The sequence below is a fragment of the Gordionus sp. m RMFG-2023 genome, chromosome 4 (assembly GCF_954871325.1).
Source record: "Gordionus sp. m RMFG-2023 chromosome 4, tfGorSpeb1-WG-v2, whole genome shotgun sequence".
NCBI classification, from domain to species: Eukaryota; Metazoa; Nematomorpha; class Gordioida; order Chordodea; family Parachordodidae; genus Gordionus; species Gordionus sp. m RMFG-2023.
This window is the reverse complement of record NC_088778.1, coordinates 23,080,223-23,101,793: the sequence shown is the minus strand read 5'-3', so window position 1 is coordinate 23,101,793 and position 21,571 is coordinate 23,080,223. Positions and strand designations below refer to the sequence as shown.

The following is a 21,571-nucleotide window of genomic DNA, read 5'->3' as shown; positions in this document are numbered from 1 at the left end:
AATTAGGCTAGCTAACAATAATTATTGTAGAAATGTAATATATTTTTATGTACTAAATGATTATTCGTATTCAGATAAAACAAATAATTTATTATTCGTATTCGTAATTATTCGATTAGATTCGAATTATTCGAATCGAATATTCGAATTATTTTTGAATAGGCCTAATCATGAGTAATCAATATTGGATATAATTTTTGTTAAATATATATTTTTTTTTGTATAAATAAATATTATAAATAATCTAAATAAAATATTCTACAAGCTTTGGACACTTTAGAAAAATTTTGTAATAAAAAAAAACTCTTTTTATAACTATAAGAAATTTTTAAATTTTTTTCTTTTAAAATAAATTTATTTAAATTTCACACATCAAATTTGAAAATGTGATTAACTTTGAACTAGTTTTGTTGAATTAGTACGCTACTTTTTTCAGTAGCCGTAGCTTTAGCACGTTAAAATAGCTAGAACGGTAGCTTGCTACTATTATAGAGCGTTACTTCTCTATAGTGTTATTAAATGGTTCGATTTGAACCGATACGACTACCTCAATATTTTATCCAGAAGAATATTACGGGAGCCATTTTTCTTATAGATGGTACAATGGACTAGATATATATTAGCGTCATCTATGGCTTAGACATTATTTTTCTCGCTAAATTATTGATATGACCGTTTTTAAAAATCGGCTCAAAACTATCCATATTACAGCATACTTCGCTACATTCAATTTCATATAATAAATACACATACAAGTTATTAAAATATATTTCTAATTAATTCTTAAATCATAATCTTTTTATTTTATTAAATTTTTAAATTAATATTTAGAAATCTGCATAATATTTCGACGATAGAGATTGATATTGAAGATAAATTAAGTACATTATTTCCTTAGAAAATGATGATATGTAATTTAATTTTCATTATATCGCATAAATTTTAATCTCGACAAATATTCAAAGAATTATCTTTATTTTGAAAAATCTGATCATTTTCACGAAGATCTTCATTCATTTCCTCATCAAATTTTTTTTTATCTTTTTCAGAAAATATTCTGGTATGTATGTTGGATAAAGGAATTAAGTTTGCTCTTTCTTTATCAAAATCTTTTCTCAAAAAATAAGTTCTAGCATTCTTCCTTTGTTTCGATCTAATTTTATCCAGAGTCAATCCAATTTAAATAGCAAGTGAATTATTGCGGATAGAATATCATCTTTAGCGATGTGTTTCAATCTATTGAAAATAAAATATAATCAAAATATAAATTGTAAGCAATATTTGAACTGGATACCTTTCATCTATGCCTTCCAGGATTGAATTAATAAGCGGCTTACAAAACTTAAAATTATTTAAAGCCATTTCTTTAAAGTTTTAATATTATATTAGTCATTGTGGGAGTGAGATATCATAAATGTATTCTTTCTTCACTCTCTAAAATTAAAAGAGCCGGAACAATCGGTTCCATAACCTATAAAATCTTATATATACATAACATATTTCATAATTAACACTAACCATACAATATTCATCCATGAACGACTTGTCATTATCTGAAAATCTCTGCAATTTCAATATGTTACAAGAATCGTCAAATTTTTGGCAATTCTCCTTAATAAGACTATCTATTAATTTCAAGGAGTTATAAAAAAAGTTCCATCTTGTTATTAGTTTAATCAGATATCTACCGCTGCACAGTTTGAAGATTGTCCATGTTTATTCCACAAAAGATTACACTTAGAAAATGTAATTTTTGAAATGGTTTTAAAATAAAATCATCACCTGCCTTTTCGATGTCAACACTTGCAATAAAATTTAAAGTGTGGTGCTGAACAGGAATGATGCTTAGGTCAGTATAAAATACTATCATTAGTATTTTGATTTGATCAAATAATGGCAGAGGAACTATTTATCATCCGATTCCTCTCCTACTTAATATACTTTATAAATTTTTAATAAATATATTATAATTTTTTTACTTAAAAGTTTTTATATAATTTCTAGCGTCGGTAATGCCTTTGGTCACTTTATTTTGTATTTTATATGTGGTAAAAATTTCAAAGATTATTTTTGCTAGATAATAAAATGTGTGTTTTTGGTTTAGCCTTTTACAAGCTAAGCTAGCTGAAACCTTCTCAAGAGTGTCTGGTTGTAGCCAGTGTACCGGCACTAAATATGACTTTTTAAAAGACAATATTAATCTATAAAATCTATATTTTATATACCGATGATAAGCTGACAAAGATTCCATAGTTGTACAGACAATTTTTGGGATACACAATAAATCTACTAATTTCTTTGCCATGGTGTCATGTGCTTTGTTAATTTTTAATACGAAGGTAGGCCAAGATATCACATTTTTAGTTGGCTGGAATTTTTCATAATATTAATAAATGCAGTGCTTTCTACAATAGAAAATGGTTGTAATTCTTCAATTACAAATTTAAAACTAATTCATCAACATCTGATTGTACTATCTTTATCTTTGATATAGATGGATTCTGCATCTCATGAGTGTGAGTTGATTGGCTTCAATTTTTTTATAATCTCTTTCATTTTTGAGGAATGTACAGTCTATAATTTTTTAATAAAATTTTTTCCTGAATTTTTTATTAAAAATAACTTAGCTTTTTGATAATTTAAGATAAATCTTTTAAAAATTTAATTGCATTTTTTTAATCCCTCACTAAGCTTATTGTCAAGGAAAACATTAAAAATTGAAATTATGATTGTCAAGGATAATTTTTCAATTCTTATCTTTTTCAGAATTCAGAATCATCATTTAAAAAGGAATCAGGAAAAATATCTAGGTTCAGTTCTCTAAAACAATATTGCCCCATAGTTTTACTCCAGGTATATATTTATTTAAAAATACATATTTATTTAAATAAAGTTTTTTAAAATCCCTATTTTATTCTTTAAATTTTTTATAATTTAAAGTTAAACCAATAGCAAAACTAAAACAAGAAATAGAAGATATTGTTTAAACCCAATATAATATTTTGAACCAATACCGATATTTTGTTAATCTTAGGTTTTTAATGTTGGTTCCCAGCATTATAATTTAATTGCTTATATTTTAATTTCATGATTAAGCTTTTTAAAATATTATGAAAGATACTTCTTTAATGGATATCTTATCCATGTTTTAATATTCTATTAAAAGTAATGATTAAAATAATAATATATCTTATCTTATCTTATCTACGTTGGTCATAGACCTGCCCAAAATGAGCGAACGTGAATTTTATGAAGGCCCACCCTTCATAAAATTATGCCGATTTTTTTCTCAAGGATACCAACAAACCTTGTACCCAGTTGTAGTTTAACTAAATGAGTGGAACTTACCCTTCCCGATATTGTAATTGTAATTTAATAATTAATAATAAAAAGACATATATCTTATCTGTTTTTTTTAGTCTTGAATAGTTAGTTCATGATAAGGAGTGAGTTAAGAATATTTGAATCTATAGACATCAAAATTCCATTTCATTTGTTAGGTTATATTCTTCCAAAAGATGAACCGGAAAATCTTCGCCATTTGGTATAGATAGATTCATATCTGGTTTTCATAATTAAATTTTAATTCATCTTTTTACCATCGTATGCTTTTTTAAGTTTGAACTACAAAGTGTAGATTTTGTACCTTTAATTTTCTTTATTTTCTTTTTAACTTTCACCTTTTCTGTGGTATAAAATATATTTCAAATTGGGGCCAGGGAAGTAAATCATCTTCATCTGAAAAAGTACTATATTCATAATATTCCTAAAATAAATTATATAATAGAATAATAATATTATTATTAACATTTGAATTTTGATTGAATATTAATTAGATTAACATTCGACTGAAAATTTAACAACGAGAATTAAAAAAATAAATAAAGGAATAGTGGTTGATATAAATTAAAAACTCGGCTTAAATCATTTATTAAAAATACATAAAAGTAATTTTATAGTACAAATATGTTTTTAGTTTTTAAATATTTTTTAAGAAAAATTTTAAAGTAGTGGAATAACGTTTTGCGTTACCGCTACTCAAAAAAAAGAAACGCGTTACCATTACTCATTACCTCTAGAAGAAGTTAACGAATGGCGTTCCTCTTCTTCAATAAAGGTAACGAAGTTAGTAACGACTTTACTTCTTTGACGTTACTTTACAGCATTAATAATATTAAATTTTGTTCATGATTGACGTTTTTATTATAAAATGTATATCTTGCATAGAATATACAAAACGAGAACATAAAATCATTCATAGTAATATATTTAAATCATTAACTAATTATTGCCGACAGCTTTTTATCAATTATTTATTTTTTACTTTATCGTATTTACTTTATTATTTCGAAGTTCTTTGATGAATATAGACAGTGGTGTAGCAAAGATTTTTGAGTAGGAGGTGGCCAATATTTCCAATTTTTTTTTTTACATTTGCTTTGGAAACTTTAATTATAATAAATTTCTTATTTAATAACTTTATTTTAATATCTAATATTTATTTGATTAAAATTTGAATAAAAACGCAAGGATTCAACAAAAAATTATAAATTTATTTTATATGAATATTGAGTTTTAATGTGACTTTTATGGCTAAAGAATAGTGCCTGCATGACAAAAAATTATTTAGAAACATACCTCCTCCAAATCATCCACCCAACCCCACCCCCAGACGTGATAAAAAATTTTGACCCCGTAGATATTCTAATTCATGGCGTCATGTTATAACAACTACATGATATTAATTTTAAAAAATATTATAAGAGCCATCATTTATAATCTCCCAACAAATTCTAATTAAAACTATTTCAGGCCTCATCATAATTCTAATTGAAACTATTTCAGGCCTCATAATTCAGGCTAGGGATAACAAAGAATATTTGATGTTGATAATCAACATAGGGGAGACTGTGGTAAAAGAATTGGTGTTTTCCATTTTTACCATAATATTTCGAAAAATTAACAAATTAGTGCAAATTATATATTTTTATATAATCAAATCCCTCATCTACAAAATAAAAAAAGTGCAGCTCTTTCCCTATAATCCTTTAGAAGCTGTGATTAATTATATGAAATTTGATACCATACCCAGAGTAAAGTGGTTAAGCACCATGGTAAAGTGGTTAAAATAAAATTGAACATAACTATATTATTGAACAAAATATTGCAATTTGGACATCTATTCACCACTTTTAATATAAACTAATCAATATAATACCGAATTTACAAGATTATATCAAAAAAATTTTGAATGTTTTTATTTTAGACACATCATGCATTTCAATTATTGTTTTTCTTTGCAACTATTTATAAAATTTTATTCCAAATAACACATAGACTATTTATTAATATTCATTTTTGCACAACAGTATCTTTTTTTATGGTAGACGTTAATATTTAAAAAATTATCTTTTTTTACAGCATAAATCAGAGGGAAAATTTTAACCGTTTTACCCATAGCAACTTTTACCCCAGCTATAAACTTCCGATAAATTTCATTTTATAGCTATAAAAAACATGTATACGAAATAAATATCTATTAATAAATTAGATTCTTTTATCAGATATTTTTATCTTTAATCAACAAATTATGTTTATTTTTACTTTACCCATTCCCCTTTCAAAGAAATTGGCAGACTGCTCCTACATCCTATATCATATAATTGGTGCTAAGGAGTAAAAATGAGAATAATAAAAAGGTGTTTAAATATCACAATATAGATTACACTTGGTAAAAAAATAATATTAATTATATTTAAAAAAAAGGTATTGTATATTAAATAAATAATAATGGTGCTGGTTTAAATATTAGAATTATATCAGAAATAAAGTATTGTGTATAAAAATCTTAAAAAATAAATCAGAATTAGAATGTTTATAAGTAATATCTAAATTTTTAATATTCTCAGCGGGCTTTTAGTCATTTCTGATATAGTTCATATATTTTAGTGTGCCAGCAATGTCTTATTAGCTTATCCATGAAAGATATATTTAAAATAGACTAAATGTCTTAGGGTTTTATATAGTACTTTCAATTTATTAATTAGATTTTTAGAACATTGATGTTGAAATAAGAGCTATAATAGATGAACACCCATGATCTTTCACCATAGAGCCTGTTTCTTAGAAATACCTGTGGATTATGTTTCACACATTAGCCCAAAGGAACTACTTTAACTTTAAAAATTATTTAGATGGCGCGTTGACCTTAGGTAAGAAAAGTTTTTTATGCATATTTATGTCATACATCAATTAGGCGATCAAAGGCGGAGATAAACTTTTGGCAGGCTGCGATAAAAAATGCATTTATAATGTAATAGAAATAAAAAAAAGGATTAACTCTATTAAAAAAAATGATATGACCTCGCGCAAGATCTGAAACATAGGTACCATGCAGTGATTGAATCCGAGTATTGCTGCCTCGGTCCATGCCTATATTCTCTGAGCCATAGCTGACATTAAAAAAAAAATTAAAAAAAAAATACATCATCCATAAAAAATTTGAAAAATTGAATTTATGAAAGATAGGATTTGATAAAAAAAATGGAGAAATATAATTTTTTGCAATATGCATGCAGCATAATTAAAGTAAAATAATTACAATTTAAATAATTTTGCATATAAATATTAAATATTTAAATTTTTATAAAAACAAAATTTTTTTTTGACCCTGACCACTTCTTTAAGAATTAATTTCAAGGTCTGTCTTCATAAAAGTTTATAGGGCTCTTTAGGCCAGATCAGGTCTTTTAACTATCTTTTTTTTGCTATATGTGTTAATAGAATTTTTTCCTTCACCTTTTCCTAATTTTTAAAAAAAAATTAATTATTTATATTTTTTTAGATGAACTCCTTTATTATTTTATTATTTAGTGCACATTTATTTGTCACAGATTTGTCTTATTTTTTTATAAAGAAAAATTTTAATTAATTTTTTCAAAATATAAATTTTATAGATTATTTAAAAAAAATATTTTAAGAAAAAATGATCAGAATAGAAAATATTATCAAGATAATATTGCTTGTATTGCTTTATTTTCATGTGGCTCTAAGTGGAATCTCATCAAAAGTAAAAATATTGAAATAACGCTTAATTTTTGGAAATCAGTTCTTGAAAAATTATTTATTTATTTACCTAAATAAGGATATGATAGTTAGTTATAGAGGATTGATATTATGCTGGAAATTTATTACCTCAAAATTTGGTTTCCAAATTTTTCTTTTTAAATTCACTAGAGCAAATGAGATGGAGAGAAACGAGTAACAAAATTAAATCCAATAAAATAGATAATTTCATTTCAAAATACTCTGCCATTTTGATCACAGTGAAAAAAGCATAAATAATTATGTTTCTTCTAGAAACTAAAAGGCAACTAATTTTTATTTTTTAATATAAAACTTATTCAGATAAATTTATCATTCCAACTTTTGATATCCTTATTATTATTTAAAGAAGTTTCGATATACTTCAACTAGCACAAAAAGATCGTATTTGAATCTCGATATTTCTAAAAATCGCAATGCAAGATAGGAAATATAAAAAATAAATCGCTATCTAGATTCTGCCTTTTTTAAACTACCCCCCCCCCCTCCCCAGATAAAACATTTTTTTTCAATGAGGCATTTTTTATGATGAATCTATGCAAAACATGATTTTACCTTTGATTAGATCACAATGAAATTAATATAGATATTAAAAAAATGAGGAAAATTAAAAATTTTTAAATTTACGTTTCAAAAAAGAATAAAATTTCAATTCAATTTATCAAATATTTAACGCATGTTTAGTAAAAAAACTTGTAAAAGGATCTAAATATGAATCAAGGATTTCCATCATATTCACGATCCTGATTGACGCGCGTATACATGACAGGACTTTTATTAAATGCAACCCTCCTCCCCCTCTCAAAACTATATCTTCCCTTCCCCTAAAAAATTTCACCTCCCATTTACTTTTCATATAACGCTCTATTAGAGTTACTTTTTAGAAAATGAATTCAACTAAAAACCCCCTCATTTACAACAATGCATTATTATATAAATTGTTTGATATGAATATGAATATGAATTTGCTGAGAATGTCTAACCCTTTTAAATTATATTTAAAATGATAGCAGGAAATTTTATTTGGAAAATAATGTCTATGATTGTATGCAATATATAGATAGATTTGTTCAAGGTTTAGCAATATCATTGAATTTTAATAGGTGTATAATAAAAGTATTAATTTTTACAGCAATACATTTTGCCCTATTTCATCTAATTATTTAATAGATAACCTCCCAATAAATTTATCCTAACCCTATCCTACCTCTTAAAGGCCTACCCCCCCCCCCTCAAAAAAATTAAAAGCAAACTGTTCCTACCCTCTCCCCCCCCCCCAGATAACGCAGTTAGTTTTAAGGTATCATCGATCTAATTTGCCGAATCAAATCGTTGTGTCTCACAGGAGAAAATAATTATAATACTTATGTTATATTGGATTTAATTTAGCAACGTGATATTTATTAATATCAAATTAATTTTCCTTACATTGTCGCTGGCATGTAAAAGATATTTTCCAATTGTATCTATAGATACAGATTCATGGACAAAAATATAACCTAGATACAGATACAATTTTTAATCATGTGAAGTTCGGATATTGTCAAAATTGGAAATTTTGTTACAACTTAATTGTGGATAGAATCAAACATATCATTTATTAAGTTTAATATTTTATTAAATAAATATAATATATTATTGTGATTTTAATGATTAAAAGTCTCATATTTTTCACCACTGAAGCATTCCTGTTTAAAAACCTTTTAGCTACACTAAAAATCCATGGTGCACTGGAAGGTAGGGTAGTGTTATACTTTATGAATAACACCGTTTAGGATAATCTTTTAACATAATAAAATCACAACACTTATTTCTATAATCATTCAGTTTGATTGATTAAGATGTATATCCTTATTCATATCCTCATGGTGGAGTGGGGGGGGGGGGGGGGTGTAAAAAGAATAGAAAATTTTTGGATTGTTTTCCCTGCGATTTTCTTGTGCACTTTTAACTGGCCCACTTTGTTAATTCCAAATAAAAATATTAAATTTTATCAATTCAATTATAGATTCATGATAAAGATCGTCTCAATTTGATGTGGGACGAAGATGACGATAGGATAAATGACGAAGACATAGATGGCGGTTTATCGGAAAAGTTAATAATGGAAGTCGAAAAAGGTAACAAGTGTTAATAGTATACACTTAAATTTGTATCTAAAAATTAATTGAATGAGTTTGGAAACGTGGGTTAATTGTTTATATTTATAATATGATAAAATACAATCTAAGCCTTAGAGCTCCCTATAATTATGCCATGTATTTTCGATTTTTTTTTAGTCAAGGTAAAAAATTAATTAATTATTCATTATAATTCTTATAAAACCATATTTCATATTTGCATGAATTTACAATGAATTTTCTATATTTAGGCTATTTAAAAATATCGCGATTTAGAATTTATAAACGTGTCCCATATTAACTTCTCAAGTAAAAAAAAAAGCAAACTATTTCAATATATTAATAATAAATAGCCTGAATCCATATCTAGATACTAACTTTTTGTTTAGAATTAAAATTCGCATATTATATATAAAAAAAATTAAATTAAAATTTAGATATTATAATAAAATCTTTAAATGAGGTCATATGAAAAAATATTATTTTAAAAGGTGTCATAAAAATTGAATAAGACTAGGTTTATAATTGTAATTATGTAATGTAATATTCAAAGATTTATAGCATGATTTTGGTAATATTACCACCGATTTAGACAATGACCTATTTCTAAAAATATTTAGAATAGATATAAATTATATTTATTAAGCATAAGTTTAAAAAAAAAATATGAGCATAATTAGTACATTTATAATGACAATATGATTATTTAAAAATGTTTTTTTTTTGTTTATTCAATAATGATATATTAGCTTCGAAAAATAGCTACGAAAAATATTATTTAGAATAATCCTGCAAGACTTTATATTCAATGATATCTGAGATTCATCCCTTTCATTGGCGTACGCAGCGGGGGGGGGGCAGGGGGACAAATCCTCCCCCAAAGCCAAAAAATGCAGATGCCGGATATATTTTTTAAAAATATTTTTGTTTAGAGTGTTGTGCAGATTTAATTTAAAACATTTCAATATTTTTTAATTCGTTTGTAAATAAGAATTTTAACTTGTAAAAATTGATAAGAATATATCAATATGTTATTTTAACAACTTTTTACAAGTCAAATAATTTTATTTTCAAATAAATTAATAAATATGGAAATGTTTTGAATTAAATTTAAACAGTACTATATTAATTTATATTTGTTAATATTTATTCCTATCTCATATTAAATATATATTTAATTACATTTATTATCACATTCATCACTAAGTTTATCAATTAATTTCGATTTAAAGTTCTCCGGCGTAATATTATCTTATTATTTTCAAATTTTTAGTGACGTAATATTTATCTACCATTTTTAAATTTCTATTCAAATAATAATTATTCTGAAATTGTCCAACAGGGAGAAAGAAATTGCAACCTTGTCCTACGAGATAGAGTCTCCGCCATCAAGCAGTAACAGCTTTTATGGAGTTAGAAAAGCCGATTATTTGCTATTACTGACATATCACAATGGCCTGAAAGAAATTTTTCCTTAGAAGCAAGAAAATTATTGGATTCAATGCTTATTCCAAATTTTTTTTCTCATTAGAATGTACAACTATTTTATGTATTACTTTTCAAAAACATGATGACTTGATTAAGAAGATGAGAATAGCGGAGAGCATTTTATTAGAATTCAAGGAAATTAGGGCTAATGTTTATGAAGAATTTCATATTTTATATTTATTGTTAAGTCAAAAGCAGAGCTCTACGTGTTTAATATTTGTCTCACTTGACTTGCAACAAGGCAAGCTCATAGTTAAAACATTAATATAGGATCAGTAGAAGAGTATATCTTAGATACAAATACATTTATAAACCAAATAAATGAATGGTTTTTAATTCATTATGCTGCACTTACCAATCTGCAAATATTATTTTAATATAGAAAATAAAATATTTGTTGGATTTTTATCATGAAGATGTTAAAGTATCTTATGATGCCTTATTAACTGAATAACTATGTTTATAAGATTAACTATGGTTGATACAGTCCCAAAAAATGCTATGGATGCTCTGCATTATTTCAAACACATTTTAGATTATATTCCCAATGTATTAAAAGGGTTTTAGCAACTCTTCCCAATAGTAAACTAATGAAAGAACATTCTCTTTTTTAAGAAGAATAACAGAGCCCTGCAGAAGTACCATTTGCAGGGCACGACCCGGATTTTTTTTAAAGATTTTGGCTAAGCTCAATTTTCAGGCCCGACCCGGCCTTTTTTAAAATAAAATTTTCAGGCCCGACCAGGATTTTTTAAAAATAAATTATATTTATATTTGATTTTTATAGCTAATAATAACGATTTCAAATATAGGCTGTTTTAAAATATACAGTCCGGCCCGGATATTTTTTTAAAAAAATTTTCAGGCCCGGCCTAGATGTTTTTTTTAAAAAAATTCAGGCTCAGCCCTGGTGTTTTTTTTAAAAAATTTCGGACCCGGCAATACGGTCCGGCCCGGGGCGCGGGCCTGCAGGTCTCTGAAAAACATACCAAGAAGTACAACTTTTGAAAGTAGATTGAAAGGTTTGGATCTTTTGAATATACATAGACATTTGACAACATGCAAGGATGAGATAATTGAAAAAATAGCTCAATCCCAACGAAGATTGGATTTTACATTGTAAATATATAACATACAAAATACAATTATTCCCTAAGCTTTTTGTGAATTTATATTTCTAACATTTAAATTTTTTATACTTTATATATAAATTTTAAAGCTCAAAAAATTCAAATTTCTATTTTGGGTCATTTAAGTGATTCTTTACATATAATTTTTTTATAATTCACATTAATTTAAAATTGTGTATTAGAAATAGTTATTAGTCCTAATAAATGTATGCTTGATATTTTTAAAAACAATAATATTTCTTTATCCCCCCCCCCCCAGACCAAATTCCTGCGCACGCGGCTGATCCCTTTAATTAACATATTTTAATTCATAAAATAAATTTTTAAGCTTCAATTAAATGTGAACTTAGGTAAATATAATATTATTCTAAATTGGTTAAGAAAGAAGGTTCCACAATACATGCTTATAAATGAATTTGTAATGTTTTAAAAGTATATCGAAGATTTATTTTGTCTAAATTAGTTTTTGCCAGAGGGTATACTTTTTTTAAAATCACTGTCTTGTAAATAGATCTGAATGAGTGGAACCTTATAATGATCGCGATATAAATATTCAAGAATAAATTATATCCGTTCAGATGTGTAAGTTTTGTATCATAGATTAACTATATTTATTATCTTCCTTTACCTTTAGAAACTGGGGCATGTCAACCAGGCACGTAGAACCATTTATATCATTAAATTAAAACTTTTTAAAGTGTTAGTTTTTATTAGATCATAAAATTTTATAATTAAGTGTTACCTTTCCAAAAGATTATTAAAATATAATTTTAATTTTTTTTTCAATATGATTTTGTGTGATGTTACTATGTTCAACCTTACCAGTTTTTTTGACCTTTTGAGATATTAGTCAATAAATTTTGTTAATATTAACAGCTTTCATTGGAGTTTTTACAAAATCCGACTAGATGTGCCATCTTCCTATTACAATTTTATAAGCCAGATAGACTTTAGAAAATCTATTATATAGTCATCAATTTGTTAAAATTTATCTTAAATAGGCCAACCTTCTAAAGATATGCGGGACACACTCACAGATACTCTTGTTGATAGTGATGAAGACGATTCTCCTAATATTAACCCATCTGCTTTGTCTAAGCGAGGTATCATTTATACTATATATTCAAGGCAAAGTTTAATACAAATTTTTATTACTGATAAAATAAGAATCAAGAGCAAAAAAATCCGGTTGGTGGAAAGAGCCGACATGGGCACCCAAAACCACGACACGCCCTACATGGACAGAAAGAGTTTGGTACAGCAAGACAACACCCCAACAACCACCAAAATGGCCTCAAAAATGGCAACCTAAGAAATGGGAACCATCTACTAGTCCCCCTTGTCCTTCGTTACCATCATTGTGGATGAGTACCAAAAATCCTTGGGCAGTTAATAGTTGGCCTGCTACAACTACCTCTAATAAGTGGCAACCTGACGAATCATGGAAAACTAAGGCATGTGTTGCTTGGCAAACTAAAAAGTATAAATGGGTTACAACCCAACCTCCAACTACAGAGGACTGGCCTAAGCCGGCATGGACTAAACCAACTTCTTCTAAACCTGTCTGGAACCCCTGGACTGCTCCACCTGCCCCTATTAAATGGCAACCTGATTCATGGAAAGCTGACCCATGGAATGCGTGGAAATCTAAATCCCAACCTCCAACTACAGAAGAAACTTGGCCTAATCAAGTATGGACTAAATCAAATAAAGGGTGGAAACCATCTTCTCCTAAACCTGACTGGAACCCATGGGCTGCTCCACCTGCACCTAATAAATGGCAACCTGATAAATCATGGAAAGCCGAGGAGACTACTGAAGAATCTTGGCCCAAGCAAGTATGGACTAAATCAAGTATGGAGTGGAAACCATCTTCTTCTAAACAGGGTGGGAACCCATGGGCTAATTCACCTACCCCTAATAAATGGCAACCTGATGAGTTATGGAAAGGTAAATCATGGAATACATGGGAGTCTAAAAAGTATAAATGGATTACTACCCAACCTCCAACTACAGAGGAAACTTGGCCCAAACAAGTATGGACTAAACCAAGTATCGTGTGGAAACCATCTCCTTCTAAACCTGATTGGAACCCCTGGGCCACTCCTGCCCCTAATAAATGGCAACCTGAGAACTCATGGAAAGCTGACGCATGGAATGCATGGAAATCCAAAACTCAACCTCCAACTACAGAAGAAACTTGGCCCAGTCAAGTATGGACTAAACCAAGTAAAGGATGGAAGCCACCTCCTACTAAGCCAGACTGGAACCCCTGGGCTGCCCCACCTTCCCCTAATAAATGGCAACCTGATAAATCATGGATGGTTGACGCATGGAATGCATGGAAATCTAAAACTCAACCTCCAACAACAGAAGAAACCTGGCCCAGTCAAGTATGGACTAAACCAAGTAAAGGATGGAAGCCACCTCCCTCTAAGCCAGACTGGAATCCTTGGACTCCTCCCAAACCCCCAAAGCTTGATAACCCATGGCAAAAAAAATCCTGGATTCCGTCAAGTAAAGCACCAGCTCCATGGTGGCCAAAGAGTACCCCTTCAACTGTAGCACCTTGGAGCCCTAATCCATGGAAATATCCTGAAAGTTGGAAATCTAAACCAAGCCCCTCACAACCTGTAAAATCGTGGACTTGGCCAGGATCTTCATCACAAACTTTTGAGCCTGAAGCACCTAAATGGCCTCAAATCCTGCAAATATCAAAATTTTTTTTTAACCACGCTAATTCTAATAAAAAAAAACCATCTTCTGATAAAGTATGGGTAATGTCGGATAGTTGGAACAATGCATGGAAACATCCCCAAACATCTAAAGATGAAGGATCTTCATGGAGTTCTAAGAATAAAAACTGGAAACGAGACTATTTATCATATCTTTTGAATAAAGATAGTAGAAACGAATCGCTTAAAGATGAAGATGATTTTGTAACTCATTTTATAGATCCTGATCTTATACCTTTAGAGGGAGCTTAATTTTTGAATAGCTTTTGTCTTACCATGGATATCAAGTTTTTTTTATTTAATCTTTTTTCTTGGGGGGCGATTAAGAATTTATTAATTATTGTATAAATTAACTGATACCTTAACCATAAAATTTGTTTTCAATACGCAATATATAATACGGTTTGTATACGATATATATATTTATATAAAGAAAATTTATGATGAAAATAATAAATCTTATCATAAACAAAGTGAAATATTTATTCATTTAAATTTATTTCCGGACTTTACCCTGTAACTATGGGACTTGAAATAGGGTACCAGTCTCTTCATTCTGAAATGTTTACATCTCTAATATGTGAAAAAGGAAGGGGAATGTTCAAAATGACTATCTATCCAGTAAATGTGATCTGTATATAAAATAGTTCAAATTATACGATTTAAAATATGAATTTTGTTTTTAAATGCCTAGATAGGATAAGATAAAATTAAAGAAAAATATTTTCTAAAAAAATACAATTCAAAATATTATTTATAAAATAAGAACATGTAAGCATAAAATTATTTATGAATATCTTAGAAATTGAATATTATATAGCTTATCTAGAAGTAAGCCTAGTTATATTAGGGTTTATACTATTTAATTGGTTAATGATAATAAAAATATAACAATTTCTAAACACCGACCAAAATATAATCAATAAGACCATCTATGTTTTAATATATATTAACGGGATGACATGGTAGAGTCCGATCATTTATAGGGGTGTAAAGTAAAGTAAAGAAAGTATCGTCATTAATAAGGGCGTACCTTTTTTGGAGAAAAGGAACGCATTTGTTACCTTCTTCTAGAGGTAACGAGTAACGCGTTATGTGAGTAAAGGTAATACAAAACTTACTTTTACTTTAAATTTTTCTTGAAAAATTGTGTTTAATTTAAATCCCAAATTCATTCATTTTTAATTTAAAATTTCCTTATTAAATTTTCAGTCATGACTTTTAATCTAATTAATATTGAATCAATCAAGATATATTAATTTATATTCTTATTCTCTAATATTAAAATTTATTTTATAAATAATATTATGTCAAACATATTTTTTCATAAGATAATTAAACCCTACCCCGACCCCAATATAAAACATTTTTTACACCAATAAAGAAAATTGTGGGTAAAATGTCTACACTTTGTAAGTGTAAATTGTGTAACAACTCTAATATTTCAACCTCAATGCAGTCTTCAAACTGTACAGCCATTTTTAAGGATGGGAAGATTTCTGATTACATCAATTATAACAAGATGGAACTCTTTTTATGACTCCGTCAAATTAGTAGATAGACTTAATGAGGAGAAACCCACAAATTTGACGAATCTTATGATAAATTCGAATTACAGAGAGCAGATAATAATAAGTCGCTCAAAGATAAAAATTCTATGGCTAGTGTTAATTAGTGCTGTAAACATTTCTAAAAAAAATTGAACGCGTTCGCTCAAAGTTCATTGACAAAAATCGAACGCGTTCAAGTTTACCTTCAAAAAAAAGGAACCGTGCTATAAAATTTTTAAAAAAAATTTCTGTTAATATTTATTAATATTATAAATAAATACCACATATTTTTTTAACACAATATATTAGCCATGTTTAAAATTATTATTTATAGTTACAGTGTGCAAAAAAATATTTTCTTTTTAAAAAATTTTTTTTTATAAATTTTTAATATAAAAATTTATTATATCATATGAAATTTAGTTAAATTTAATATATCATATGAAATTTAGTTATTTATTATATAAATTTATAATACACACATTGCGTTCAACTTTAAAAACTTAATAAAAATTTTAATAATAATAGCGAAATTTCAAATAATCAAAAATAGGTAACTATTATAATATTAAAACTTAAAAAAATAGCTCCATATAATTTAAATTTTTGTAAGCCAATGATTAATGCAACTGCAAGACTTAAATTTTGGCCCTGGATAAAATTAGAGGTCAACGAAGGGAAAAAGCTCGAACATATTTCCAAAATTGAGGAAAGATCTTGGTTTATTTTAAGTTAAAATTCAACAAAACAAACTTGATTCCTTTCTGATATAAAAAAAATAATGAGAATCTGAATGAAGATTCTCTTGAAGATGATCTATTAAGCTATTTTAAAAATAAGGATTATTTTTAATTTTATTAAATTCCTAAAATTAAAATTTTTAATTATTATAATACAATAACAACCACTCATCCTTTGCGCCCAGGTGCGTAGCTAATATCTTCTAAGGGGTGGGGATTAATTTTTTTAATATTGATATGACTTTTTTCGGAGCATTAAAAATTAAAATTTATTAGAACTAATCATCATTAAGAACCAATCATTTCTGAAAATATGATATTCGAAACAAATAATAAAATATTGGATAATACAAAATATTAAAAGCGAATATAATAAAATTAATATTACAGCTATATAAACAGGTATGTAGATCACAATAAAATATAAAATTAAACATTTTAAAATGATTTAAAAAGTTAGTCAAAATATCGTTCATAGAAAATTTAATCTTCTTTGCGTTTGGCCAATTTTTTAATAATATGTTTTGTGTTGTGGATTATTGATAAGTAAAGCTAGTCTGCCGATCAATTTTAAGTAGTCATATTTTGACATTGGTTTTTATTCTCTGTAATAAAGAAAAGATCCTCTCATTTGTGTTTGTACTTAATTTGGTAATCATTGCCAAAACATACAGTAATTTTAATATATTTGAAATAGGTTGTTAAAGGTTCGAATTTTAAAAACTGTCAACCCAATATTTTAGCCAAAAAATGTTATGCAAGTCTCTAGATTTCGCTAATAGATGTCCCAATCTTTCTGCCATCTACGACAAAATCTCCAGGCTTGCATATTATTCTTGGATGAAATATTGGGTTGACAGTTTTTAAAAATCGAACCGTTAACAACACTAATTTAGAAAACTTATAAAATATATTTCATAGTATGCAAGCTTTCATCTATTTCTTGGAGGAATCTACAAAAATGAATCCTTAATACCATTTAAATTCTTAAAATAATTGGCTATCAGATACATTAATATCTAATGAAAGAAATTTAGCTAAATATTTAATTTTTCAATATTAAGATTCGATATATTCTTAAATCAGGAATTATGAGATTTAGTATATTTAAATTGGATAGAGTCACTTGATAAATAACAAATCGTTCTTTGATTTGAGTAAAAATTGAATCCGAAAGTGGAATAATGACCTTCAATAGAATCCACGTTAATATTGGAACGATTTGTTTGTCGGTAAAGTCTAGGCTGGTGGATCTCAAAATCATATAATTTCACTTTCACCTTGACAATTATATAGATCTCGAGAAATTCCGGCCGATATTATCTCTCGGCCTTCTAAGCTGTAAAATATAATAATTTCATGATTCTTATATTTTCAGCCAAATCCATTTTTTAAAAAATTATGCATAAAATTGTAGTGAATAATAAATAATTTATTATTACAATCCATTGAATAAAATAGGCAGTTATATTGAATCTAATAATGTATCAGCTTCAGATAATATATCTGTTTCAGGTGATTCTGATATTCCTCTAAGGGCATACAAGAGAGGCTCTTCCAGATCTAACTTTGTAAAGCTTGATGTCGAAGGCTCCATCTTGTCGTGCAGACTGTTTGCAGTTTATTTTTTCTTGTAGCACAAGAAATCTTAGAATTATATTTAGCTAATTCTGCCTAACATTTTATTCTGGAAATTTTTTAATCACAGTTATTAGTAGTATAAATTAAATAAAATTATTTTTGCTTGATAAATTTTTTTATAATCCGCCAGTATTTAAGGTTTAAAAAATGTAAGAAAATAAACTTTAAATTTTCTTGAGATATATATGCAATAAATATTTAAATTAATTTTACTTTTTGCTAATATTTAGAATAGAATATAACCTATTTGAAATAAAATACTTTGAACTTCACAATTCATAAAGACCTTTTATATTTTGTCAAAAAAATTTGATGGGGTGAGGGGTGGGGGGGGGGGGGTGGTATTTTTCTCTTCTCTCCCCAGCTGGGTACGCGCCTTTCTACGCCAGTTGAACGTGTGTTTATCACGGTAAGCTGTGTTGAGCACTAAGCGCTCTCGTTTATCTGATTATTAAAAATAAATAAGAAATTTTTACAAAATATCTTATCTTATAATATATTATTTTTGTATTATTTTATTTATATTATTTATATAGATAAAATAAAAGATCTTATCTTATATTATTTTTGCATAATTTTATTTATATTATATATTATATAGAGGAATTTTTTTTTTATATAATATTTTATTTTTTAAGTAATAAGTAACGCCTTACTTATTTATATAACCAGTAGCATGCGGTACTTTTTCCGCAAAGTAGCGAATAACGGCAACGCGTTCCTTTTTTCAGACTTATCATAACGCGTTTCTTTTCTGAAGTAACGTTTACAACTATATCATCCCCCAAAGAACGGAATCACCAAATTGGGTTCAGAAAAATAACATGATGTATTCTGGAGTCGAACCCATAACCATCGGATTGGCAAGCGACGAACTTATTGACTAGGCCACAGACGGTTTCCGAAAATTATGATTTTCAAAAATACATCATAGCCATATTTAGCAGTACCTATACAAATGCAAAAGTAAACAAAATAAATAGTTAGGTTTATATTTATAGTTACTCATGATATCGACCTTAGAATGCTTGTAACCATAAAATCTTTCTGTAAATTTATTAGCCAGAACGTTGCTAAAACTGGTTAGATATTGACAGTGACTACTTGAATGTGTAGGATCTATTTGCCTCTATATATCTTTCCGGAGAAAAAAATATTTTAGGATAGACTAAGTATGCTGTCACCATTTATTATCTAGGAAGTTAGCCAAACATATTTATTCCGATTTATTTAATTGTATTCAATAAGTGATCAAGAAATTTTTCTAATAATGTAGTTAGTATCTAGCTAATCCATGATAAATTTTATATTTAGAAAAGTGTTGAAATAACAGTATATTTTTTCCAAACCTACATGCGCTGAGGATAGATTATATTCTACTTAATGAGGGCTAAACTTGTCTTTTGGGAGAGTTTTTATAGAATTTTATTTGCTATTTATGGTTTTATTATAAAATAGATGTTAAATGACCAAATCAGCTTTAGAAAATGAATAGAAATAAGTTATTGATTATCAACCGGCAGGATAAAACCTAGAAAAAATGTAACTATTCTTTCGGGCGAACCGGCTTGAACCCAGGGTAGGTTACCTTATAAGTTGATATATTATTACTCTATATTAATTATATAAGTGTATAAACAAAAACCGTAGAAAACTTAAATATTCATGAATTTATAAGATGAATTTTCTAATGTCTGAATAAACATTAGCACACTAAAGTTTCTTAAGACCAGGTAAATTGGAGCAATGACATATAACCAACCTGACAACAAAATAAAATACAAGGTTAAAATAAGGGGCATTTAGATTAAACTAGGATATTATTTTCTGAGATCTCTCTACTTCTTAAGTGTAAATGAGATCACTGATATGGCTGTGAGAGATAATAGTGAGGAGACGATGAAGATTGATGAAACGATTGGCTTAGAAATTTGAACTACTTTTTATAAAAGAGATGAATAAAGGGGTAATAGGAAAAATCAGACAGATTGTATGTTGATTTTTAGAAAGAAATGCCATTAATATGTCATTCTTTTTTTTTTTAGCTATACGACATAATTTCATCTTCAATTTTAATCAATATCTTCCTACGAGATGATATCAACGTCTCCTTTCTCCCTGTGAATTGATAACATATCAAAATGGTTTCGCTTCAAATGGGCAATGTTATTTTTTAAACTTTAAATTATTTTTTGAGCGGGTTTTAAAATTTGAAAATCTGATCTTACTGAAAATGTATTCCAGATGTTTGGAATAACTATCTTATAAATTGTAGACAATTTTGCCGTTATATTTTAAAAAATTTTCCCAATATTTAGAAACATTGATACTTATTCCTATGGTTAAAGTAGTTAACACATTAAATTTTCATGCCGAATCATTCTTTTAAGCCTATTAGTTTTAGATATTACAACGAAAAAGATCCTGGACATATTACTAATTTTAAGATATTTCAATCAGTATTATGTTATTCGATAGCTTTTTAAGTCGCATAATGTTCTTTTTACAAATAAAATATCATTTTTCAATAAAAAAACATCGATTTAAGCTTTTTTTAAAAAATATATCAAGATCAAGATTTTAGCAGTAGCATCACTAGATATGGGGGGAGGCGCAGAGGCTTGAGTCCCCTGAAAAATTTGAAGAGCCCCCACAAATTTTGAATTTATTTTTATACCACTAAAATAATAAAAAGGGACATCTTGGATAGTGTTCGCAAAAATAAATGGTAATTTAAGATATTAGCTTAATAAGAAGGTAGTTTTAGATAATGTTACCTAAAAAAAGAAGGTAATTTTGAAAATAATTTTTTTGAACCCCGTGAGATTGTAAAGGCTAGTGAGCCCCTGGACTTTAGTTAAAATAATTAATACCTAAGCCCTCAGGTCATTGTTAAATTTGAGAGAAAGGAAGGGAGAAAGGTTTGGCTCAATTCTGGCGAAATCTTATATATTATTATTTTGACCAAAATCTTGATTCAGTCATTTTTTTTAAAAATAAGCTAAATTGATTTTTTTGGCAATAACAAAGTCCTTATTTAAAAACATCTTTATCATAATAACT

General features: G+C 27.5%; 1 protein-coding gene across 1 annotated transcript; it reads left to right on the top strand.

Moving 5' to 3' along the window:
• Nucleotides 1-4,092: 4,092 nt before the first annotated feature.
• LOC135928734 (foot protein 1 variant 1-like) lies at nucleotides 4,093-14,829 on the top strand. Its single transcript, XM_065465190.1, has 4 exons — nucleotides 4,093-4,125; nucleotides 9,113-9,224; nucleotides 12,844-12,945; nucleotides 13,010-14,829. The coding sequence occupies exons 1-4, from the start codon at nucleotides 4,093-4,095 to the stop codon at nucleotides 14,827-14,829; spliced, it is 2,067 nt and encodes a 688-aa protein (XP_065321262.1).
• Nucleotides 14,830-21,571: the final 6,742 nt, after the last annotated feature.

Coding starts and splice junctions, on each gene's coding strand:
- LOC135928734 (XM_065465190.1), top strand. CDS start 4,093: ATGGCGTTCCTCTTCTTCAATAAAGGTAACGAA. Junction 4,126..9,112: donor TCTTCAATAAAGGTAACGAA/GTTAGTAACGAC, acceptor ATTCAATTATAG/ATTCATGATAAAGATCGTCT. Junction 9,225..12,843: donor AATAATGGAAGTCGAAAAAG/GTAACAAGTGTT, acceptor TATCTTAAATAG/GCCAACCTTCTAAAGATATG.